The 26,202-nt window shown below is 45.1% G+C and overlaps 1 protein-coding gene across 18 annotated transcripts in view; it reads right to left on the bottom strand.

Annotated features, from left to right (window-relative positions):
* The window catches only part of LOC116227747 (uncharacterized), a 130,597-nt gene that overhangs the window by 46,097 nt on the left and 58,298 nt on the right, over positions 1 to 26,202 (bottom strand). For 8 of the 18 annotated variants that reach the window (XR_016465333.1, XR_016465337.1, XR_016465330.1 and 5 more), the window contains one exon: positions 2,431 to 26,201. The exons of 1 other annotated variant lie outside the window; for it this stretch is intronic. Coding sequence is in view for 3 of the 17 variants with exons in the window: in XM_090137984.1 (XP_089994110.1) it covers positions 14,001 to 14,041; positions 16,180 to 16,381; positions 21,295 to 21,373; positions 26,130 to 26,201 (394 nt within the window). In the remaining 14 variants the exon portion in view is untranslated. Of the gene's footprint in view, positions 1 to 2,430; position 26,202 lie in introns of those variants that run through there. 9 more of the 18 variants (XM_090137984.1, XR_016465340.1, XM_090137985.1 and 6 more) reach the window with 9 other exon arrangements.

The raw sequence follows: 26,202 nt of genomic DNA, 5'->3' as shown, positions 1-26,202 counted from the left end.
TATGAAAAGATTTCCTGGTGTCACTTCTGACACTTGCATCCTTTCCCTCCTTCCACTCCTCTTTAACTCTCCCCAAGAGATCTCAAAGCTCTTTAAACCTATTCCAGCCCTGGGACCACCACCTTCCTGAAGGCCAAGCTGCAATGTGGAGAGGTGCCTGCTGTCCCTGCTAATACAACCTGCTAAGACTGAACTGTAAGACTTGTTTCCATTCTTTCTATCCTCATCAGAAAAGAGCTCTTTTTAAAACCTGAGGAATGCTGACTTTATGGAGGGAGCGAAAGTTCTCATAGAAGAAGGCAGAGGTGTCTGTTTTCCCACCCAGAAAATGAAATCAATGCCAGCAGGTGTCTGCAAGCACAAAGCACCATCCGGGTCAATGAGGATTTACTTCTTCTCCACTGTTCTGCTCCCATTGTCCAGTCTCAATCTCTGTGTCCAAAGGAACTGGATCATGGTTAAACCAGTAAGCACCAGCATGGGAAAAGATAACAAACACAGTACTGCAACAAGGAAAATACCTCCCCAGACAACTACTTTGGGTCCGGGAATGACCCAGAGATCAACTCCAGCTCTTCATCTTTCCTGAAATGTAGGGGCTGAAGGAGCTCTGGCTGTAGCCAGTAAAGAACAGGAGGGTTAGGGAAAAAGCACAGGTAAGGGCTGGCTCTGATTTCAAACTGTCATGATGGGAATCATGAGGACAAGGGAAAGAAGAGAGATGGAAGAGCTGCATTGACACAGAAAGTCTGGAAGCAGAGGGGGAAGGTTTAGATTCATTAGCAAGAAACTCACTGGAGTCTTGCTGAAGTCTCCACAGCTGTAATTTTTGTTAATAACAAATAACACAGCCATGCCAGAAAGACCAACAACATGGACATGGCACTCATGTGCACCACATCAATCCTGCCTTCATATGGCTGCAGTGTTCCCCAAATTCCCAAAGACTCCCCCATCTCTGCCCAGCCCAAGGCAGCACATGGCTCAAGCATGGACAACAGAAATGCCCATAGTGAGCAGGACTCCAACTGGAGGACCACCAAGATCACAGAATCATAGAAAGATCTGGGTTGGAAGAGACCTCAAAGCCCACCCTGTCCCACCCCCCCTGCTATGGGCAGGGTTGCCAGCCAAAAAATGGATCAGGGTCCCTTTCAACCTGGCTTTGAACACCTCCAGAGAATGAGGCAATCACAGCTGCTCTGTGAAAAACTTCATCCTAACGTCTTACCTAAATCTCCTTTATTTTAGTTCAAAGTTAAAGAAGAAGTGATGTATTTCTATTCTCCTGAATGCTGTGAAGAACTGCTGCTTCACAATCCAGGGCACTAAATGGGTCAAGTGGAGAGAATAGTGTTTCTCACTTTGCCACAGACACATGAGGTTCCTGTTTGCTCTTCTTTAATTAATCCACTTGCTCTACTGATCCTGTGCTGCCCACCCCATCCCCTCATATTCCTCATATTAATTCATTTGTCCTTCTCTTAACCTCCTGAACTATCTTGCAAATGAACAACTAAAGGATTATCAGCGTAACAACTAAGGATGGTGTGTCCAAAGTTCACACCTGCGAAGTCTGCCAACATTACCATAGGACTGGACAGGACAGGTATCCACCAGTGATGCCCATGACCAGAAATGAATGTATCTGACAGTGGAGCACGCAGGGCTTCTTCTGCTTCAGTTCTGTCTGAATGAAGCACAGGAACAAGGCAATAAAGTCCTGACACTGGGTGCAGAAGCACTACACCTGAGCATCTCAACTCCATCCCAGTGCAGGTACACAATCACCAATTCACCACCATGTAGATCTGCTGGGAAAGAGGGTTGAACTAAGATTTCCCAGTATAAGTAGGTGCAATTGCTATGCTCTGAATGCATCCCAGTTTTGAGATCATCACTAATTTAACCCTTCAGGCACTACTCTCAATGGTTTTCCCAGCAGCAAGCATCACTGGAAGTGCTGGGAACACAGCACAGGACAGACTAACTGGGTTAGGCTGCATCCATCCTCACTGAAGACCCTTCAAGGCAGCAACCTTTGAGGACAGACCTTAAATAAAAATCTCCAAATATTTCTGGGGCTCACACGCAACTGCTTCTATTACACTGTCAGCATGACTGTCCGTGGGCAGCTCACTTCTGGAGGCAAAAGCTGGAGCCACTGTGTCTCTGCACACACACAGCTAGCAGGCGGCATTCACCTTTGTGGTACGGATCCGGTGTCACTGGTTTCCCAAACTTCCCAGGCTCTTTGGCTTCACATGAAACCTCAGCAGCAGGGCTGAAAAGTGGTGACGGTGGCAGCTGGCTGTGCAGAGAACCGCATTCCTCCCCCAGGAACAGGCAGCACGCATAAACCAAAAAGCCGATTTTACTGCATCTCTCACATTCTTAGCAAGCCAACAAAAACCACTGCTTTCTGGTGGGTTTTGTTTGTTTGTTTTTGTTTTTGTTTTCTTCCTTTCTTTTTTAAAGTGGCAAGGCTTTTAGGATCAATATTTGATTTTTAAATGCCAAGGTACTGTTAGGTGTGTGTGGGGATGATTAATTTGAAGCACAAAATACAGAAAAAATAAAAGGGAAATACATTCCCCAGCACAATACATACGAGCTAGGCAATGATTGTCCTCCTCCTCCCTGCCCAAACTCCACAACTAAAAAGCATGCCTCCTTCTCACTATCCAAGTACTAGGTTAAAGCAGGGAGGCCGTGGGCTCACAGGATAAGGGACAGCCCCACACTGACAGCGACTTTGCTCCTCCTGGCTCCAGTTCTTCTCTCCAGCTGCACTGGGAGGGCAGGCAGGCGGCCAGTTCAGCCAGGCAAGAGGTGCAATTACCATTAAAGCTAAGCAGGCTGGAGCAGGGGAGAGGAGAGGACTCCCCCTCCAAACGAATAGGTTTAACGCCACTCACATTCCTGCATTCCTCCACTGCCCTGTAGTGAATAAACCCTCACAACTGCTAAAAATGAGGTGGTTTCGGTTAAGCTGCGTGAGTGTGTGTGTGTTTTGTAACCTTACACCTTTGCAGACAGAGCCCTGCTATGTTTGTAATCTAGGAGCTGAGGTTTTCCAGAGCCAGCTCATGTAACCAGGAGGAGACGTCAGCACATGACTATTTTATGGGAATAGGATCCATCACAAGTGTGCAGCGATGGAATGGGAGCGTGCAGAGGCACCTTGCTGTGCAGACAGGTCCCTGACACACACACACAACGCCAATGCTGATCATGTTACACTCAAACCTTTTCACTACCTGTATAGGTGTAGCTACAGAGGATCCATCCTGGGTCTGGATGCACTAACAGTACTTGTTTGTTCATGGTTTTGCTGAAAAATGCAGTGGGTTTTTAACCAAAGGTCAGAATTCCCAACAATCTTGCCTTGCTCCTTTCCTATCTCTTCATAATTCCCCAGCACAACTTCAGGTCTCCCTTCTGTGGGTTTTGACCATGGTCAAAGGGGGGAGTTCATGATTCCTTCTTCCCTACCTTCCCTTCACCTCCATCAAAACACACACCCAGCTCTTCTCCTCACACATGATCCACAAACTACCCTCTCTACTTTAGTTCAAAATGTCTTGGGACATCTTTTGGATGCTCTTTCATCCAGCATCCAAATCCACTGCTGCCATCCAAGCTTTTATCTACCCATATCCCAGCCAACCCAACAACCTTCAGGAATGTAACATCTGTTTTCTCTATCCCCTTCACCTTCTCAAAGCTCCCCTCTTTCCCTCCCTCATCACACAAGAGCTTCTTAATGCTCAAGGCATAACTCAGGCCCTAAGCTGTTACTTGCTGCTCTTACAAAATCTACTTCTTTGCAAGCAGGTCTCCCGGGCTAATCAATATAAAACATGTTGACAGGAAATGATACTTTCTCCTTTCCTGCTCCGTTTCTTGTCTGGTAGGAATTCCCCTGATATCTGCCAAACAATCTCACTGACTTCATCAAAACTCTCTTTCACCATGACATTTACAAGAAACCTCACAGTAAGTGTCCTGGTGTCCTGAGATGCATCTGACAAGATGATCAATATCATCCTGGCATTTTCATTTTACTTCCCCATCTGCATATATCCAACCACATCCTTCTGTCACTGTTCCAGGCCATGACCTCCTTGGGGGATGGACAGTCTTTGATTCACCATTTGTACAAGGTGAATGTTGGATCACAGTTAACACTCCTCTTGTCACAGTGGCGTGAATAGCATGTTTAACACCTATCAAGGTCTGATATCCCTTAGTAGTATGTATGAATACTACATTTACAGCACAGAAAATGACCCAAAAGTCCACTCACAAAATGTTACCAGGAGACCACAAGCTACCTGATGGCATTTCACTGAGCAACAAGAGCCTGTCTATATTCTAGTCAGGTGCACCGTTGTTGCATCTGGGTATATAAAATGTCACATTTCTTCTCAATTAAATCACAGAACATTCCTATCTGTTGCTACGAGCATTCCTACATCATTCTTGGTAGCACAGAAGGCATCCTATGGCCAGGAACGCACGTCAGGCAGCTGGCAATTCAGCGAAGTGGCTTCGCAAGGCTCTATGGATGCTACTCAGCAGATGTACAGGCGTCTTTGGAAAAAAAACACATTCCTTGTGGATGTGACTTTCCCTTGACTATGTCTGTTGAGAAAGGGCTGGTCCATCCGCAACGCTAAGGGGGATGATCCTGCCCCACATCACTGCCAGTGCCACCAGCTCACTGCCTAATGAAAATCCAGTAGTCATATGAGACATGCACTGCATCAATTTTTTTCTTTGTTTTTCATCCATTATTTGAAATTGGTTTGAGCCTGCACAGAAACAAGAGAAGCCAGGCAAAAGCCACAGACAATGCATTAGACCTTAGAAATAAAGTGAGAGCTCTCATACCACTTCCAGTGCTCTTTGCTGAGACTCAACCCCATCACTGCCAACCTGCCCCATGCAGAGGGAGTTGCTTTGCTTTCCCCCCAGGCCCACACTAGAGACTCAGACGGAAGCATTTTTCATGGCTCAAAACAAAAAATTTTGCAAACACACACACAAAAGTGTTTCTTGGGCTATACTGTGTTTTTCATCTTGTAATCATCTGTCCTTTAAGAGCTTTTGGCCAGAGTTGCTCCAAAAATGAAAACACTTTTCTCTGAGAAACAACAGGATTCTGCTTAGTTGGACATAAACAACTCCCTCTGTTTTATTAACACAATGTTTTTAAATTGCAGGCATTTTCAGCATCACTGTGATTATAGCCATGCATGTTCCATATGTCCAGTGCTAGGTGCAGCCAAAGGCAAAGTCTAGGACTGAGATGAACCGATGAAGCAGGAATTTCACAGAACCCTAGTGGGATATGTCTACTTAGACAAATTTGGGCAGACCTCAGCTTGCTCCACTTTATTAAGGTCAACTGGACGCAATTCAGCTTAAGACAAAAGCCATGGAGCCACATCAACACAATGCTCTGCCCAAGCTTGTATGTACGAGGTGTGTGCTCTGGGCAAATGGCAAGCAGACTTTGATTCTGTCTTCCACAACAGTTCCGTGAGAATGGGAGGGTTATAAACCACTGTGTACCTGCTAGGATCCAGAAATTTCCTAGCAGACATAACCAATAACTACTAGAAAGAACACATTTAAGCATACATCACTGCCCCATATGAATGGTGGCTCTCAAGCTAATTGCTTTGGGAACTTTACAGAGATCTGCATAGCATACCGGACAAGTTCATAGAAAACAACTAAGAAAGGCAAGCTTATTGTCAGGAGGCTTCCATTTCCTCAAGAGGAACTCACACTTCCACAAAACTAAATAAAAATATTTAGGAATCCACGAGGTGAGAATGGTGGAAAACCAGTTAAAAGGTGTATTTGGAAGATACATAATGAAGGGAAATCCACCGTTGGGTGGCAACAGCTGCTTAAAACCCAACTCGACCCAACCCAACCCAAACCCTCACAACAACAATGACATCACTGCTATGGTTTGCAAGGAATAGTTCATTCAACTAAAAAAAAACTGTTCACAGGGAATTAAGTGAACTGAAATTTAGCCAACACAAAAATAAATGTGAAAGCACGAAAGCTTTCAGATCCTAAGCGATCATCAAAAAGCAACCCCAACATGCATTTCTTATAGAAGGGAAAATAGCCATTTGCTGCACTGCCAGCTTCCCTGTGTACAGATGGCACCTGGAGATGCACGATCAACCATCCCAGCAACCACCAGGCTCAACTGCATTTAGCTTGAGTGCCTCAGTAAATACATGTGAAGAAAGCATACTTCTATATGTACAAGGATGACAAGACAACCACACACAGAAATAAAAGGAGATGATGTACTGGACTTTTTCCTTCTGTTGAAATAAAATTATACCCTATGCTGTGCTTATCTGTAGAGGCTTTGAATTCATTTCAGTACAGCTTGAAGGGCTGTTCCAGTTTGGCAGGATGCTTGCAAGCAGCTCGTCCTAATGGAACAATTCTGATTTTCCCTAAGGATTTCAAGCTGCCTGAGACAAACAGCAAAAACTATTCTCAGGTATCAAACATATTTATTTTATCTCTTTTCAGAAGGAAAAATATGTTTTGCTACTCCCTGCCTCTGCATGAACAAACCAGCTCAGAAAGAAAAGAAGATAGCCACTTAGTCTAGGGTAAGAGGAATGGAATACATGCAAGAAGTTTTTAAAATTGCACAAAATGCACAAGTGGGAGAACACTTGTGAACAGTGAATGAAGAGAGAAAACACCAAAATGCCCTTTGAAGTAGTTTGCAGAAAGGACTCCAACACAGCCACGCATCAACCTGAATTAGGGATGTTGTTCTCCCAGCTCAGTGCTCTACCACGCATCCCACCCTGTGTGGTCCAGCAGCCAAGCCACTGTGAGACATGTGCCCCATGAGGTGGCTCAAAGGTACAGTTTGGTGGCTTGCAGCTTGCACAGTGTCAGTGTGGTGATGCAGAGCCAAGCCAAAGTGATGAGTTTGGTTGGAAAGACTTCATGAGACACAGGCAACCAGCACCCAGGAATGCACAGCCCTGGGGCAGGGTGTGGGGACATTTCCATAGGGACGAGTCAGAGCATGCAGCTCCACAGGGTCTACGTTGGTTTTGATGGCTGGACTTGCTGGGCTCTCATCCCACAGAGCAGCCCACATCTGATCTGGATGAAAAGCATGCTGTGGGGCCATCCCATGGTTCCAGGAACAGGTTTTAATGGTCATGAAACCTCAGTCTGCGAAGAAGATGGAGGTGGGAATTATCACAGTTCCCTGGAAGGATGTTCACAAGGAGGAGGAATGAGACTGTCAGTAGCTGCTGTGGTTGGTTTCCAATCCAGAATACTGGCAAATGGTGGGTGTAAAGAAATTACTGAGGCTCCAGTTTTGTGGCTTTCTGCTGTCTTCTGTATAAAGCAAGTTTGAGTATTAAGACACAAACACAAAAAAAAACCATAATAAAACAGCAAAACAAAACAAAAAAACAGAACAGCCAAAGTACAAAGTCATAGAATCATAGAAGTGATAAATGCCTCATGTTTTGAAGAAACAGTGCTCCCAAAATAAACCATGTACGGCTTCGTTGCTAACTTAACATTGCAAGGAAATACATTCACCAGCCAGAAATGAAATAAATTCATTATTCCCCACACCTCTTTTGCTCTTTACTTCTCAATGAGATGCTGACTTCAAAGACCAGCAGGAGCCATTTGGATGCTAATAGCATTAAGCATCTGCAATCTAAGAAATAAACCCTTTCCTGGAATCCACACCCCCACCTAACCCACCCCCTCCTCATGCTCTTTCACCCAGTGCTTGCAGATCCACCTTTCCCAGGGATGGCTCATGTATTTCAATATCCTTCTCTGGACTTTAACCCACCTAACTCCTCCTCTCCCCAGCTCCCTGCCCTGTAGGCACTGAGAACTGCCTAAGGCAGACCTCCATACACTTTAATGTTTGATTTTTCTATTTTCCTTCAATACTAATGCCATTGGAAATTGTTTTGGTGGAGTCACAGCTGGCTTGCTTACTGCTTCATCTATCTGAAAAATTACACAAGTACTCTGCAAGGTTATGGAAGAGCATCATGCCATTCCGAAGTGCTCAGCACTTCATCCATAGGCTCCTTGCTTGAGTTTCAGCCTCTGCTTCACCACTGAAGCCCTCTGCAAGCAGCTCTTGCTCACTCACAGCCCTAATTTTCCAGCTATTAGATGGGAGCAGCCAGACTGGAGCCTGCTCGGTAGGGACAGGGTGAAGGCTGCGCCCACGAGTCTCACCGGTGCTGATGCATTAGGAAGTGCCTGCAATGCTCAGCAAAACCATGCAGCTCCTCTTCAGCTGGACAGTGACAGTGACTTCCATTACTATAATTATACAAGGAAAGCAAGTAAACGGGGGAGTTCATGGGCTGCCAGATTCATCAGACTGAGGTCTGCTCCCATTTTCTGTTTCTGGACCAAATGCAGCCACTGAGACCTAACACTTTTCACTCCCAGCAGCTTTGACAAAGCTCACGTTGCTCTCCTGCAACATAACAACAGGGAAGAGCCTTGGATCCAACCTCAACCAACCTTCCCTTGCAAATTCATGCTAAAAAAAAAGTGTATAGAGAGGTGCAGTCTCAGCTGAAATGCAGCTATCTTAGCATGAGGAAGGAGCGAAGGTGGGGAGTGGTGAGCAGGAGGAGCACCCAGTGCTGAGAACCATGAGGTGCATGAGGACAAAGTGACATGCCCAGCACCCCTCTCACTCCCACCTCGTCCCCAGGAGGACCGCATTCGATGAGCTCCATCCCAGAGCAAAACTAACTGAAAGAAAAACGTGGATTTAACTAATCCCCTTTACCAAAAGCTCTCAAAGAAGAAGCAAGTGGTAAATGTGGATCAATTCTGAAGTTACAAAAGAAGAGGCTCAGTCACGTTAAGCACGTCTTCCCTGCAGAGCTCACCCAAAAGCAGAGCTCACCCAAAAGCAGAGCACACCCATAGTTACATACATGCAGCAGAAATAAATGAAAAGAGGTTTCCCACTCCTTTAATCAGCCTCTAACTCCAGCTGCTCGGTAAAATGGGACAGCTGCTCAACAGGAGCCCTGTGTGAACAAGTCAGAGGTGCAATGGGCATTTTTGTGGAAATCTTCCTTTTTTCAACAAATGTACCTTTGAAATCAAAAGCAGCCCATGGGAAGACCCGGGGAAACCTGAGATAACAGCAGTCATTCAACTGACTGTTGTGATTTTCAACAAAGCAAAGGCAAAGCATTTAAACTCAGTAAAAGCACACCTTGAAAGTCGTAAGTGAACAAAAAAGTTAAAGAAGCATGAAGCAGAAAAACTTAAAGTTATTAATGGAAACAGAAAAGGAAATGGAAAGAGAAATGGAGAAGGAAATGGAAAAAGGGGGTGGCAGCTCTTCACCCAACGCACCACTGTTTTTAACAGGCCACAGGAGCATTTCAACACCTTCCTTCAAAAGACAACATTTATTTAACTTACACGAAACTGTGAGCTGGCACAGACTTGCTGTCCCCAAGCCTCTTCACAACTCCTTGTTTTGCCACACTAAATCCAGCTTTTTGTGTGCAGGCGCCTTGCAGGAGGCTGTGGTGACTGGCAGGGCTGGGGCTTCACCCCAGAAATGGCACTGTGAGGAAGAAATTCTTTACACAGAGAGTGATGTTGGCCCAAAAAAGCTGTGGATGCCCCATCTCTGGAGGCGTTCAAGGCCAGGATGGATGGGGCCCTGGGCAGCCTGAGCTGATGGGGGGCAGCCCCGCCTATGGCAGGAACTAGATGATTTTTAATGTTCCTTTCAACCTAAGCCATTTTATAATTTGACCATTTCTGTAGAATCCTCTCACTTAAACCATTCTCTATGCCTTAAGTGCCACAGGGATGATCACCAGCAGCCTGCTCCACATCACCAGACTGTTTGTGGTTTTAAATGATGTGCTTAAAGCAGAGAGGGGAAAATCTACACTGAAAGGCAGAAAAATTGGAGAACGAGCTGAGAGCCCACTGCACATCACCAACCAATTCAGAAAGTGTCAAAATACAAGGTCTGCAAGGCTGTGGGTGCTAAAACAAAGTGGGAACATGATGCTGCTCATATCACCCCTTCCTAGACACCTGACAAGATAAATTCAGTCTCCCTCATGGCATGAACATAGTTTTGCACCAGCTGAGCCAAGAAAGTGAGAGTAGGACATGCCCTTCTCTGGGCCACCTGAAAGTGGAGAGCATCTCCTTCCTGCCCCGGGGGCTGCTACCAGGATGATGTAGCAGTTCCAGGGCAGCCTGGGGAGTTTCAACACCTACTTGAAATGTAGCTCATTTTGAGTGGCAGGCAAACATGAAAAAATACAAAATCAAGTTGTAAAGTATATTTAAATATCCTAAAACACAGGATATTGCAACATGGTATTTCAGCATCAACAAAGTGGAGAAAAGATGTCCACTCCCCCCATTCTTGTTTTCAAAACAGATCATCCACCTTGTCAAATTAGAACAGTGTGAGCAGTACCGCTGACTGGCCAAGCATTGCCTTCAACACTGCAAACTGCTGAATCCCAGGACCTATGAACTGTGGATCTGCCACTCCCCTGCATGTACATGGACATCCTACCCTGTCCCATGCAATGCCATCCCATCCCATGCCATCCCCTGCTATCCCATCCTGTGCCATGCTGTCTTGTCCCACCCAATTCCATCCCACCTCACAGTATACCCCCAGTCACAGCACCTCACCCCAAAACTCCTGCTGCTCTTTCCAACCCCCTTACCCATTCACTGCAATAAAGCTGAGTGATTTTCAGCACAGATTGAGCGGTCCATATTTCCTGATGATTTTTGTATTTATTACTGGCTGTGTATTTCTGGCTAAGTCAACAGCTACAGTCATTGCTATTACACGTTGTCCTCAGTCTAAGGGCTATTTTTGCCCATGGTAAAAGAAACTGCAGTTCCTTCTGATTAATTCCACAGAAATGTCCATTGCTCAGACAGGAGTCTGCAAAGCCGACTCAAACTAGTCATTGAGTTACTTTAAAACAATTAATTTTCCGTGGATGAAGATCCTCTGGCAACCCAAAATATCCTTCCGGGGCTTTTATTCACTTTTCACATTATTTCTTGTTCTGTTTTTATTGTCACCATCAGATTTAATCACAAACAGACCAAAAGCACCCAAAACCAGTAATCCCATCACAGTATAACCCCAAATAACAGTTTGTTCCACCAGCTTCCCTGAAGAAGGACATACCCAATTCCAGAGTCAGTTCTGCACACACTTTCAGATTCACTTTGAAGGAATAGATGCCCACCAAGCAGATGCAGGACTTCAGGCAAATCCCAAAGGTGTTCCATGCAGAAGGCAATGAACAAAAGAACAAGGTGATTTGGCAAGCAGGGTGCTTGGATGGCACATGCCATGCTGCAAGCACTGGATGGCTATCCTCACCAAGAGGAAGTTTCATTATGTCACTGCAAACCACAGGACCCAAAGGACATATAGAAAAAGCCAAGCTTGCTAAGCAGAGATGCACAGTGCTCCTTCACGCACCTTTCTCTCAAACTTCATGAAATAAGAAAACAAGGCTGCCGGTATTTCCACCATCACAGGTACTTTATAGGAACAAAATGCCTGTCTTGATGCTTAAAAGTAGAAGCAGAGTCAGTGCAACCCCACAGAACTCCCCATGAGACACCAGAAATGCCTTTTCTTTTCCTTTCCCTTTTGTTGAAACATCATTTGAAGCAAAAGCCCTGAAATGCAGTAACCACAGAAAAGCAAATTACAAAGTGAGCGCACAAAGCACATGATGACATTTAAAAGTGAGGTTGCTCTTACTCATTTGTATTTCAAAGGCCAGGTTGACACAAGACATTTTTCCTGTTATAGCTTTGTCTATTGAGGGAACAATAGATATGTTTTACTGTACAGTGTTAGCCAAAGCCTTCCTGTAGATGCAGCTGCAGTGACATTCAGATCTCGAGTGGAGAGCTTTGGGTCTGACCTGGGAAACCCCTGCTAGGTCTGATAGAGCCCACACTAGTCTCAGAAGGCTTACTCATGTCCATACACTCATCGACCCTTCCAGAACTAGCTATGGCTTGGGTGACTATGAAGCTGAAAATGTTGAATGTTTCCTTTCCTTCGGCAATTTCACACTGCTGAAACCTTTTCAGCTTAAGCAGAGCTCTCACTGAAAAAGGTGACAATAAGTGAAAAACCTCAGGCTCAACGTTTTGACACCTCTGTGGCCTCTATCAAACTGTAAGGACTCCTTTCTTTACAGAAAAGAATGTTTTGATGAAATCAACAGTAACAGCCCCAGTACTGAGGAAGAGGACCAAAGGTGCTAATCTGATTAACCCCTGGCAAGCTGTGGTGCTCCTCAAAGTAAGAGTCGCATCCTTCTGCAGTCCAGCATGTCCTGGTTTCTGCTGGGACATTTCTTCATAGTGTTTCAGTTGTTGCTGAGCAGTGCTGGACAGAGCCAGGGACGTTCCAGTTATTAGTTTCTTGTACTGTTGTGCCAGTGAGGAGGGCTGCGGGGGCACAAGGAGCTGGGTGGGGGCAGAACCAGGACAGCTGAGGTACACTGGCCAAAGGGATATTCCATACCATATGGCATCATGCAAAAAAAAAAACAAAAAAAACCTGAAGAACAGTGGGGAGTTGGCTGGGGGAAAAGCAGCTGTTCAGGGACTGGCTGAGCATCTGCCAGTGGGTGGTGAGCAATTAATTGTGTTGTGTATCACTTGTTTTGTGGTTATTGACTATTATTTTTTTCCACTTCCTTTTGTTTTATTAAATAGTTTTATCTTAACTCAGAAGCTCTACTTTGTGTTGCTGTAGTGTTTTTTTTTTCTGATTCTCTCCCCCATCACACCGGGAGGGAGAGGTGAGAAAATGGCTGCATGGAACTGAGCTGCCTGCCAGGTTAAACCACAACACAGTAACTTGATGTAAAATCAAGGTAAAATTGAACACACTAAGGCCCTTGCATGAGACTCTGATGCTCTGCTTAGGCATAACACTTCCCTCAGCCGACAACCTCAAAACTGGTAGTCAGGGTACATGGCAAATTTGGTTGTAATAATTTTATCCTTTTATCTTTCTTCTGTCTCGAAGGAACTAACCCTCCATGTCATGCCACAAAACATACCTTTTAAAGTACCCATTCTCAGATTACCAAACTAGAAACTCCACAGCTTCTTGAAAACCTTTATTTGCCTATAACAAATACACCTGTCACAATTCAGCTGGGCTGGCATTTACATTATGCAAATACATTAAACTGACACGGTCATGGCAGACCAGGTCTCTCTCTCCTCTGCAAACACCATCTTGAGTCCTTAAAGACACGACAATGAAACAAAGGTCATTAATTTCCATGCAAAAGGAACATCATCTTCTGAACAGAACCAAAAGATGGGTCAGTCAAATGGCCATCATGCTCCTTGGGCTCCTTCAGGTTGGAGTTGACCATGAGGGATCACTTCTATTCCATGACTTGACCTTAGGGTTAAATCTGGTTCCTTTTCTACCCCAAGAACACGTCGGTGCTGTTGGATTCCTCTTCCCCTGTTATTAAGTTGGAGCATTAAGGCCCTAGCACCATCCAAATCCATCCCTACCAGATAACCTCAGAAGGAAATTTTAGTTACTTAGTTGTATACTACCCAAAGCAAGACAAAATTCCATCTCGATGAAGATCCATTCAAAATTACTCATTCAAAAAGATGTGAGGGTGGAGGACAAGAAGGAAGAGAAGATGGCTGTGTAACTTAAGTCTTTTTTTTCTAGATATAAGGACAATGGGTGCAGTGACAAATAAAGACAGTGACAAATATTTTCTTCCATTCACTAGACTTAGTGTCTGTCTCACAAACTTTCTGAAGCAGTCTCCAGTGACACAGGCCATCATTCCAGGAACAGCTGACAGAGAAGTAGAAGTAGCAGGTCATAAAGGCACTCCTTGCCTTCATACAGCAAGAGTGGTGGATGGTTCACATCTTCTCTTGCCTGGGAGAAGCAATGGTATCATTTAGGGATGAAGGGAAGCAAACTGGGACAGGTCACAGAAAGGTCTGGCAATGGACTCGACACGTCTGACCTGACACCCCCATCACAAAAGTGAGAACGATTTCCCTCTGACACTGCAGACAAGACAAGCTTGTATAAATCACATACAGTGATGCATGTGTGCAGAGAGCTATATGTGATATATATAAAGTACACACCAAAATAACACAGATGCCAAAGCAAGGATAAAATTAGCTTATTATAGAAGGGGCAAAATCTTATAAGATCATGGAAAAAAAAGCCTATTTTGAACAGTAATGATCATGCTTCAAAAATAGTGGGTATTCTTGGCTTGGAGCCCCACATACCACAACAGACGATGATCACTCTGGATCGTACAAGAGAAAAATCAGCCAGCAGGTCCATAGCAGATATCCCAGAAAAAAACAAAAAACAAAACAACAAAACAAGGGCTGCATGCATTAGGGTTCTGCAGCAAATTATTTCCTTGGCATCATATAGTGTACAGTGTGTTGTCAAAGCAGCCTTCTTCTGAAGTGCGATTTTGTTAAAATCAGCAGCCCAAACATGGCAAAAATAAGCAGAAGATTGGAAATAGTTTTCCATTCTTTTAAGGTTAATTCCATATTAACTACACAGAAAGCAATGTTGGCAGAGAATGCCAGGATGCCATCCTTGAGCATTAACCCAGATAAAGCAAGAAAGTTAATAATGTCAAATGAGTATAAACTAGACTAAAATAATACTGTATTTAGCTCAATTACTTCACAAAAACCAAGATAAGGTGCAAAAAGAGGCTGCAAATAAAAAAAAATGGGTCAGACAGTTGTCAGCACCTGTAACCTGCACTTGGATAATGTGCCTAAGGATATCAAAGGAGGCACACATGCATCCCAGGTCTAGGAAGCATTTAGCAACACTACTATAAAGATGAGGCTAATAAATACAAGGTAGAAGTAAGCTGTAGTAAAGGATACTGATATTAAACAATAATTAATCAGTTTCAAATGATGACATTAATTACATTAAGCAATAATAAATGCAAACTATAATCAGAATTGGCACGCCCAAAACTTGTGAAGAGCACCCAGATAGGGAACAACAAACCCCTGTCTGAAAAGACATGCTCTGCCCCATTTATGGGCACTGAGACTTCTATTGCAAAACTTTGAGTAAAATCCCTCTCAGGCACTTTCTAAAGACAATGTGACACCTGATAACCAAACACAGCTCTGAGTTTAATCCTGCCAGTTCAGTTTACAGTACAAATTTTCATAACTTCCCTATCCTTTTTGCTGCCATTTTACTGGATTACTTGGTCACTGGCACAATGGATAAATTACACACATATGGTAACTTAATATCTCTCGCCCACAAGCAGTCCAACTGATAGCTTGAAGTGAGGTGCTGACCTTGGTTATCCTACCTTCTTTATTCCTCCTGCAAGAAACCACAACAAAAACCTCAAGTGAAATTGCCCTAATCTCTCCTGGAGATATTGATTTCAGTCTGATGTGAGCACTGTTTGAAGCTTCATGAAGGGAACATCGTATATAGAAAAGTTTGTGGTGGTGTGCAGCAGTAAAATTGCTTTCAAAACTTAAACTCATCAGTGAGATAACCTAAGTGTATGCATTAACTCTTAGCACGCTGGCATTTTCTGAGATCTCGCCCACAGCTAAAACGAGCACAGCCTGTGATCCCTAACATAGTCACCTGCCCACTGCTGTAACCACACAGCAGCTCCAAATGTCCTACTCATTTCCAGAAAGCAAGGAGTTATCACTGAACTCATTTTATATACAAGCAACATTAAGGAATTAACAGGTATGGTCATCAGATGGTTCAGGTTTATGACTGCTGTATTATAATGTTTAACTGCCGTGTCCAGCCAGAAGACATGGTTAGAATGTCATAAAACACATAAACATGACATTGCTGTGATGCTACAAAAGCAAAAAGCAGCTAGCTCTGATCATAAATGCAGACAATACATGCATACGTTTCAGTACTTCATCTTGCATATTTGAAAAAAACATACATTTAACTAAAAACTATATTTAACTAATTAGTGTTAACTAATGAATCACCCACTTGACCTGTCAGAAAAGAAGTACCTATGTCAGTCATTCCTGTAGACCTCTGCCAGACCCCACATGTGAGATCCAGACGGTCATACACACAACCCAGTTCACAAATCAGAATGGACTGCTTTGCTTCAAGGGCGTGCTCCTCCTGAGCACCACCGCATGCTGGCTCCAATGATGGTGGGAGCCACTGATGAAGAGCAGCTGAACATGGAGAGGAAAATGCAGTGAGCTGAAGGAAGACAAGATGGAACAACGTCACTGTTTATTTTTTCCAGATTTACAGCAACTGCATTCTGAGAGGATGTAAGGCCTCAAAACTTTTGATCCAAAGTTTTGGTGCTGCCCACATGCGCAAGGATGAAGCAGCATGTGGTTGTGGGGCTGTGTAACCTGCTGTTCCCTTCTCAGGATCTGATCTTGCATTCACGCAAACATTCGTAATCCCATGGAGTTACTTAAGAGAAGCAAAAATGCCTGAAATAGGAGAAAGCCCAAATGTTTATCATTACATCCTGTACGTATCAAATGAAATCAGAAAGAGGAAGCACCAACACACAGAGCCAATGAACATCCAACCTTTGTGGTGAAGAGGCAGCATCTTGGCCTACAGGGATGCTGAGGAAATGCTTGTTAACAGCAAAAAATTAGACTGCAGCACAATACAGTCATCACTGAGCTGAGGTGGGGCGCATTACTCTGCAAGACAGCACACACAAATGCTGACTGCCATGCAATAAAAATACAACAGGAAGAGCGAGCAAGGAGGGAGAACTGCCATCCATGAGTAAGGGAGTAGCCAAAAATGCTTGCTACAAGAGACAGGTGCCAAAATCACAGCATAAGCATCAACTTCATTAAAGGCATGACGACAGAGCTTAGAAGTAAAATGTAGGCAGGGCAGAAGGAAGACAGTGTGGGAACTGCTCAGCTCCTCTCCTGACCACATTCAGTATCACTGTGCTGTCCAGGTCTCCAGCTGTACTATTATCACAGAATCACAGAAACACCAAGGTTGGAAAATACCTACAAGATCATCCAGTCCAACCATCCACCTATCACCAGGTGGTTCTCACTAAACCATATCCCTCAACGCAACATCCAAATGTTCCTTGAACACCTCCAGGGTCGGTAACTCCACCACCTCCCGGGGCAGCCCATTCCACTGCCTGACCACTCTTTCAGAGAAGTAGATTATTCCAAGTTGAGGACACTGGTGGGATTCCATCCCTTGACAGGTTATCACTTTGCTGGGCTAGAGTAACAGGTTAGCTTTGTGTCCCGTTGCAGTGTGAAACACAGAATCATAGAGACATCTAGACTGGAAAAGACCTTCAAGATCACAGCTAGTGACAAGCTCTCCTCTCCTCTCAGCCTCCTCTATTACAGACTAAACAGCCCCAGTTCCCTCAGGCATTAGGCACAGTACAGCCTAAAATCTCCTGCAGGTACGTTTAAGCTAATTGCTACACTGTTTTTGCAACAGCAAACAGGCAGTAAGCTTTGGTAGCTCACCACTGGGCCCTGAGCCCACAGACTGCATTGACAGAAGATTTTAAGCTGCTGTGTGCACTAGGGTCAGCATTGACTTATCTCAACTATTGCAAAACCTGAAAAAAGCTTCATCCAGGGCCAGAGAGTTATCGTTAGCAGTTGCTCACTACTGAAAACACCCAAGGTTGAGCACCCAGGCTCCTCAGGGACCCAGTTCCCAGCCAGGAAGGCAGACACAGCCCACCCTGTTGAGCAAGACCCATCTCCTGGCTTATCTGTAAACAACTATACCTCTGGGCTCAGTTCCTTTTTACACTTCTGTAAGATCTTTAGGTTTGAAAGGGTCTCTTGAGACAGGACTCACCCACTTTTCTTGAGGTTGCCGAATGATCAGCTTACACCATGCATATTGCTCAGAGTGGAGGCAAACTTAGTGGCAGAACAGGGCATTCCAATGGCTCCTATTATGTCTCACAGTTCATTTGCATCCTTCTTCTCTGCCTTCAAGGCAACTCCCAGTCCACCAAACACCTGTTTTTAGCCCCCAGAAAACAGATAAAAAATCTTCTCCACTCAGCCCAATGCAGTCACAGACTCACAAAATTGCAGGGGTTGGAAGGGACCTCAAGAGATCATCAAATTCAACTCCTCTGCTAAAGCAGGTTCCCTACAATGTCACACAGGTAGGCATCCAGGCAGGTCTTGAATATTTCCATAGGAGGTGACTCCACAATCTCTCTGGACAAACTCTTCCAGTGCTCCATCACACTTAGCAAAAAGTTCCTTTGCATGCTTGTGTGGAACTTTCTATGTTCAAGTTTTAGGCAACTGCTCCCTGTCCTACTGCTACGCACCAAGAAGAGCCTAGACTCATCCATTTGCCTCCTACCTCCCTTTAGATAGTTATAAACGTTAATCACATTCCCCCTCAGTCCTCTGAACAGATCCAGATTACTCAGCCTTTTCTCATATATGAGATGCTCCATGCCATTTATCATTGTGGCCTTCCTCAGACTCCTTCTAGAACACCCCTGTCGTTTTTGAACTGGGGAGCCCTGAACTGGACACAGTATTCTAAATGTGGCCTCACCAGGGCAGAACACATCACTTCCCTTGACCAGTCTGAGCACCAACCCCTGGGGAACACTGCTAGTTACAGGCCTCCAACCAGATTCTGCAATGCTGATAACAACTGTCCTTCCTAATGTTTAGCCAGTGTCCCTGAGACTTATAAAATCCTCCCCTCCCCACCACTTCAAGCAGGCTGCTCATTTTATCAAGGTGATGAGTGCATTCTCCTGTTTAAGTGCTTAAGGAACCCACAGGCCCTCAAATCCCTGCATTCCACCAACCCCAGCAAACAAAACCTAAGAAGACAGAGGGAGAGAGCTTTGCACAGGAGTAGTGGCTTGGCATGGGTTTGGTGACCCTGCAACAAGGAGAGGGCAAGTGATCCAAATATCCAAGCCCCAATCCCCAACACTCTGCTGATGATGAAGGTGTCAGACCAGAGCAGGCTTCCAAAAGTGGAGGGAAGGAGGAGGGAAGCCAGCTGTTATGCTGGATGAACTTTATCTGAGAAAAGCCAGCCAGACTGAGAGCAGCCAAGTGAAAATGAGGCTTTTCATTGAGAGCCACTGATACTGCAAAAAGCACCTAGCTCCAGTTAAACACGCCACTAGAACCCAATGCTGCAGACCTATTCCTTAAGGTAATTGTCACAACTCAAAGACTCAACTTATCCCTGTTCTCTGGATGGAAAACTGAGGCACAGCTTGTGAGCAAAGAGACCAGTGGCAGAAGCAAGCAACTGACCCAAACCTCTGCAACACTTTTTCTTCCTAAGGTGTACGGATGGAAGGAGAAGATGTACACAGCCTCCATTTGGATGGGGCGAGAGCTCAGCCAAGGGGGTGAACCATACAATCTTAGTGTGATTCTTTTTCCTTCACTATACAGATACTCTCGCATTCTCTCTATTTGACAACTTACAAGTGAACAACAGTTACATAATACAGCAAATTATGTATTTTTCTTGATCTCAAGTGAGGATCTTGAAAACGTACCATCAACATCAGTCCCCTTCTCAACACAAGGCAATGGGTTGCATCTCTGAAAGCACATGTAGGGCATCAGGGAGACAGAAGCATACAAAAGGCCCTCTAGAGTCACAGCTGTTCAGATAAAAAAGCTTGTCTATCTAAAGATTATCGTTTTTATAACATATTTAGTCACACTGCAATATGAACTGGACAGCGCATGATGAGCATTCTGCAAATACAAGCAGAAAAGAAAGTTCCTGTCCTAAAAAAGCTTATGGTGAGGAAGTGAAGGGGAGGAGACAGCTCAGCAAAGGCAGATGGATATCTAGAGGGAATTTCCAGTGCATGGGAGATGCAGTGATGTGCACAAAAGATCTCAAAAGAAATGCTGAACAAGAGAGCCCTGACACATAGGGCTCATTTTTTCACCTTTTCACATCTGCAGACCACTGCTGAGTTAGTAGGATACTGTGTATTTCGGAACTACCAGCCCACTACAGGTGCCAGCATTGGTGCTGTTCAGGGTGTCACAGCGTAAGGACACAAAACTTTTAGGAGGGCTACAGAGATAGTGAAGGGTATGAAGGGCAAGACATGTGAGAAGCAGCTGAGGTCCCTGTGTGTGCTCAGCCCAGAGCAGAGGAGCTGAGGGGAGGCCTGATGGCGGCTGCAGCTCCTCACAGGGAGCGGAGGGCAGCGCTGAGCTCTGCTCTGTGTGACAGCGACAGGGCCCGAGGGAACGGCATGGAGCTGCGTCAGGGGAGGGGCGGGTGGGGGTCAGGGACAGGGTCTGCACCTGAGGGCGGTGGGCATGGAACGGGCTGCCCAGGATGCTGGTCATGGCCCCAAGCTGCCGGAGTTCATGGACATTGCTCTCAGACACAGGGTTTGAATTTTAGGTGGTCCTGTGTGGAGCCAGGAGTTGGACTTGATAATTCTCTTGGGTCCCTTCCAGCTCTGGATATTTGACGTTTCTCTGAGTTCAGGACACTGGCACAACAGATATCTTGCTGGTCCCTACCAGGACCGCCACAGCTAGTGTGAGATGGCCCAGCTGGACTGCAGTGCAGGTGATGATAACTATCCCTCAGGAACGTGCTTATGCTGCCTGTCAGGGTGTACGAGCACAGAGGGCAGGCTCAGACAAGTTCACAGACGTGGGCTGTGTCCAGGCTCCTCTCAAAAGAGAAGAAAACTCAAGGGCACTTGGTAGGTTAGCAGAGGCCCACGCTCTCAATATCCAAAGCCACAAGAAACATATTGGACTCAAGTCCTCCTGCACACGGTGCAGACACCACACATACAATTCAACCAGACAAACGCAGACCATACACTAACAATGTAGGGGAATGCAGTCCCATGCTGTGAATCTCAAATACAGCCAAAGCCACAGTCAGAAATAAGTTGTGTGTGATCCTACAGCCTTCTGCAACCCTGATCGCAACAGCAGCCTAAAATCCTCCCATCGGCCTGGAAGAGTAAAAACACAAAGAAACCCATAACAAAAAAATCTGGAGGTTCAGAAGAAGGGGTCTCACCCAAAGGCTGCAAGGAAGCCCAGGCGTTTGTACGTCTGAGCTTAGCAGCGCTGAAGGCTCTCCCGACTCACCTCACTTCCCAAGAAGCCACAGCAGGACCTGAACTCCTGCACACACTCCTCCTTTCTCCTTTTTTCAGGCAAGCGAGACCTATACAACATCGCAACAAAAGAAATGTCAGCAAGCCAAACCCTGTCCCTTCCCTCCAACCAAAAAGCTTCATTTCCTCTCTTCTTCAAAATGCTGCTGTAAAGTAAACCAATTATATATAAAAGCTATCACTCCAGCCCCCAAGGTTGCAATCAAAGGTAGGGAGTGAAAATCCTCCAGCGAGGTGAATGTAATTGCGTGCAGGGTGTGACGTGCCCCTGGGGTGGGGATGGTGTTCTACAGTGCTGTGCCCATCTCATGGCGAACACCTGCAGTGAATCAGCAATGGAGCACCAAAACGAGCCTGCTGGCTCCTCCAGATGATGTGGTGCTCCTGGGATGTTTGCCAAGAGGGCACAAGCATCACCAAGAGGGCGCACATTTTTCTTGGTGGCCATCTCCAGGCCTTAGGGACATCCCACACTACACTCTGGTCACCCAAGGATGACAAGGGACATCCAGCAGGCACCAGGTGCTGCTCTGTGCTGGAGCTCTGCTTTCTCCCCAAACCAGGGCTTGCTCTTCTTCTCCCAGGCTACAGGACCCCCTGTAAGGGTGGCTGTATATCACACAGCCCCTTTGGTAGAAGGAGTTTGAATCACAGTGGGGGGGAATGGGACCTTTATTAACATCAGAATAGCATCGTCAGGCAATGTACTTAACCGAGTGACATTTGCACGCTAAGTTTGGGAAGTATGAGAAGCATTCTTGCAGAATAGGATGAGGGGGAGGGACAGGGAGTCTTTGGCCTTCTTTAATTTGTTGCCAAACACTCTGTGATTCAAAGTCCATGCTCCTCTTTCACTCAGAGGTGCCACTCCAAGCTGCCTTAGTGCTGATGCCAGCAAACCCGAAGATGTGCTGCGTTGACCCATGTGAGTCGACACTGGGCTTGGATCAGGCCAGGATTTCTGAAACAGAGAAATACCGACAGCTCCCACTGAAATAAGATGGGGTAAATTGTGGAGTTCTGTGTCAAAGAAGGAAAGCAGATGTTTAACTCTAGAAAGCCAAGTCTGATGACACCATGCTGAGATGATACATTGCATAGCTCAGTAACAGATAGCAACAATCCCTACATTCACACTGATTTAAGAATTTGTGCATGATTATTTTCAGGTGCAAATATATGAACTCATCTGGAAAATCAACATTAATACCTGCAGCAAGAGTAGATGAGCTGCACTAACAGCATGTAGCAAAATCACTGCTCCCAAAAAACAACCCATCCCTCGGTTTTGCTATGGATTTTGTAGAAGGAAATTAAGCATCTATCTTGCTCTTGTTTCTGATGGGTAAGAGAAGGAAATGTAAGTTTCAGTAACCTTTCTGGGCCTGTTTTCTGCAAACATAATCAACACCTGCATCTTCAGTTAGTTCCATGGAAGTCCAGAGAAATGTGCCTCTGGAAAGCCAAGCCATGAGGCGTTTTCAGGGGAGCTGCTGCCCACATCCAACAAAAACATTAATTAAACCCCAAGCGTGCCAAGTCTGCTGGCATACGAGGTGAGCCAAGAATCTTCCTCAGCACCCACAGTGGGATATTTGAGGGAGCTTTTGAGGAATCCAGGAGTGAGCCTGTGCAACCAGCTGCAGCTGCTCAGCTACTCCTGCTCTCCTGGATCACTTCCCAAGTGATTTGCACACACACAAAATCCAGGCTTACTTTCAGTAAAAGTGGGCATCAAACACTCTGACATCAAGCACGATGATTAAAGACACTCAGTTACTAGGAAAGATTAAAAGAACTAAGTATGTCTAACTTGGCTAAGCAATGAGTAAGAGGAGACATGATAAAAGACTCCAGGCATCCGAATGAAGGGAGTGGCACTGAATTAAAGAACTGAATAGTTTGAATGAATAAAATATCTTTTTGAGGAATGGATCCATCAACGATCTCCCAAGAGATAAGGCACAGGTCTCATTTTTTAGGCATTTAAAACTAGAATCTGAGTTTTTGAGGAGAAATCCACACTGCCCCGAAGGCAGTATACATCAAACCCTTTCATCTCCCATGCGGGATGCTACAAACAAAGTGTGCGGTGCCACAGGGAAGCACAGACAACTTGGGAAGAGGCAACTGTTTAATTCCACCTCACCCAAGAAACAGATATGCTTTCTCACTGCATGACATAATACTGAAAAAATAAAAAATGGGTCTGTAACCAAGATTTTCAGTATCTTCTGCAGTTGATTCAGGCTCTTTGCTGGGTAATTTCAACCTACAGTGGTTTTCATCCCTGCTTCCTTCAGCACACCCTAATGCAAGGTTAAAAAAAAAAAAAAAAAAAAAAAAAAAAAAAAGGGATATAACCACCATCGTATTCCAAACTAACAGGTTGGATGCACTGCCTTATCCTACTACTTTCGCCCGTAGGTGAAAGTGCCAGCCAGGAACCCACAGCTCATCTGCTACAGAAGACAACAGGATGAGTGCGTGATGAAATCTTCACCAAAAAAAGCCTCATGACATGAGAAGGCAAGAAAATCCTGGAAAGCAATCCAATACCCAACTCTGCTGATACAGTACCCCTCAAAGAAAAGCACCCTCTGGTACCAGTGATCTGATGAGCTTTGTAAAGATTAGATGCCTGAGAAAACTGCCTGGGATGAGAGCTAAGTCTGCTGCACTGAGTTTGTCCTCAAAACTATTGTCTGATGCATGCAACATATGTATGTATCTTAACACCAAATATGTGAGCCAAAAATTTTGGAAATTTTCACACAACCTCCAATGTCCAGCCTTAGGAAGGTCTCCTGACCACCTCCATAGGCATGGACAGAGGATGTGTTCAGGGGAAGAAGCCTGCCCTGATCTTTATTTATAGAACATATGCACACAGAGCATTAGGTCAGGCCAGGAGCGCTGCCAGCAACACCAGCTTATCAACACCTTTGATATACACAGGGGTTGCAATTCAGCCCCAGAAGGTCTCGCAGGTGTTCCTCCTCTTTATATCCTTGAAGCAACTTGGCCACCGAGAATTGCTGGGTAGGATTTACAAAGCTCAGATTTGGGTATTTGGCAGGCACCTTCTCCCTCAGCAGGGAGAAGCCAAAGCCCCTTTGCTGAAGGTGCAATTTAAATCACAGTCAAGTTCACTCAGTGGCCACAAGTCACGGAAGGGGTGGCTGGGCTGGTGAGTTCACGCAGGGCCATCAGGTCTAGGAGAAAACCAGTGAGGGAAAAAACAAAGGTGAAGAGTTTTCCTCTAATTAATTCCCTAAACCAGTTCAGTGGGGTTCAAGCAAGTACTAGAAATCTTTCCCCTTTTGGCATGAGCTCGATCAGCTGAACGGCAACATGTGACCACAATCCAAGGCAACCTTTGTTTGCAAGACCAAGAGTGGATCTTTTTGATTTATATTTCTTTTCTTTCCCACAGCAAGCTTTTAGGTCTGCAGCAGCTCTTCTCCATGGGAACAGGAGATCCACTGTTTACTGGCTGGTGAGTTTTATAGTTTTACTGCAAAGCTGAAACAGCAACTTTTCTATTTATTTATCATTATTATTATTTTACATGTAGAGCATTTTAGTATGCAGTGAATCATCTTGCTTTATTCTTGCATGTCTCTTCGGAAGGCTGAAACACACCACCAGGAATCAAGATTCACACTAAATGCTGAAGAAACACGATCCTACTTAATTTGAGAGGAAGGCTCATGTAAAATACCCATTCAAAGAGGAACAACCTCTGCACTTATATCATGGGGGAAAAAAGACAAAATTTGAAGCATCTAAAAGATATCATGATGTCTTCTAACAAATTTTCCTCTTTTTATCAAGAATCAGCTGTTTCCATCACTGTAGCAACACTGATGCTCAAGATAACCATGCTCAGGCTATCGCTGCCATACAGAAGTACAGGCTTGCAGGTTGTAGTCAGACACTCACTTCCTCCCCTTCTGAAGTTGGTTATTCCTGCTCAGTCCATTTCTGCAGTTTTACCCCGCTCTCACCAGGGATTCAGAGCTCCTGCAGCTCACCCCACACCAACAACTTCAGGAAGTTGAGGAATGAAACGGACAATTTTGACACTGTAGAGAAGTAAGGGTTATTATTTTTTCTTTTTTTTTTCTTTTTTTTTTTCTTTTTTTTTTTTTGCCATGCAGATAACCAGCAAGAAACAATTGCCTCCCATGTGGCCAACGCACTGACAAGTTTCTAATATCCAAAACACTGGGTTGGTTGGGGTAATTCATATGCCTCCCCCCCTCCCCTCCCCAACACAAAAAAAAAAGCCCCAAAAACAAACAAATAAAAAGAAGAGAAGCCTGAGAGAAGAGCAGGTTGGGATGTATTGAGTGCAGGTATATCCCCTGTACTCATCCAGCCCCACACTGCATCCCTGGGACCTGCAGCAGAACCTCAGGGGGATGTGCTCACTAGAAAGACCCAGAAAAGATGAGACGTGCACTTTCTCACACTGACACACAGCTCTGAGTATCTAAGTCAATCCCTGCTCCTGCTCAATCCCTGCTGGCAGCCATTTGCAACAGACATTTTCCAAATGCTTCCTGCAGCGTTCTGTGCTTTCCCACACTACAATAATCGTTACACTATTTTTACTCGAGATCTGAGAACGTGTCAGGGAGAGACAGGAGCTTTTCGGGAGGCAGTCTGGCACAGGGAATACCAGCACTGCTACAGAGCAAACCCTAGGTGGTGACCCTGTGGTCCCAAAGTGCTTTGGGATGGAGCAAAGCAGCACAGAAGGGCCCCAAGCACTGCTGTGAGAAGCCTGGAAAGAGTTACCGCTGGCTTCGGAGGGTTGCTCCTTCCCAACAAGGCAGGAGGGGTGAAGAATGCAAGTGACGCAGCAGCATCC

Source organism: Phasianus colchicus, chromosome 3 (assembly GCF_987193195.1).
Source record: "Phasianus colchicus chromosome 3, bPhaCol1.hap1.1, whole genome shotgun sequence".
Classification (NCBI taxonomy): Eukaryota; Metazoa; Chordata; class Aves; order Galliformes; family Phasianidae; genus Phasianus; species Phasianus colchicus.
The sequence above is the reverse complement of the archived record's forward strand: the minus strand, read 5'-3'. Positions and strand labels throughout refer to the sequence as shown.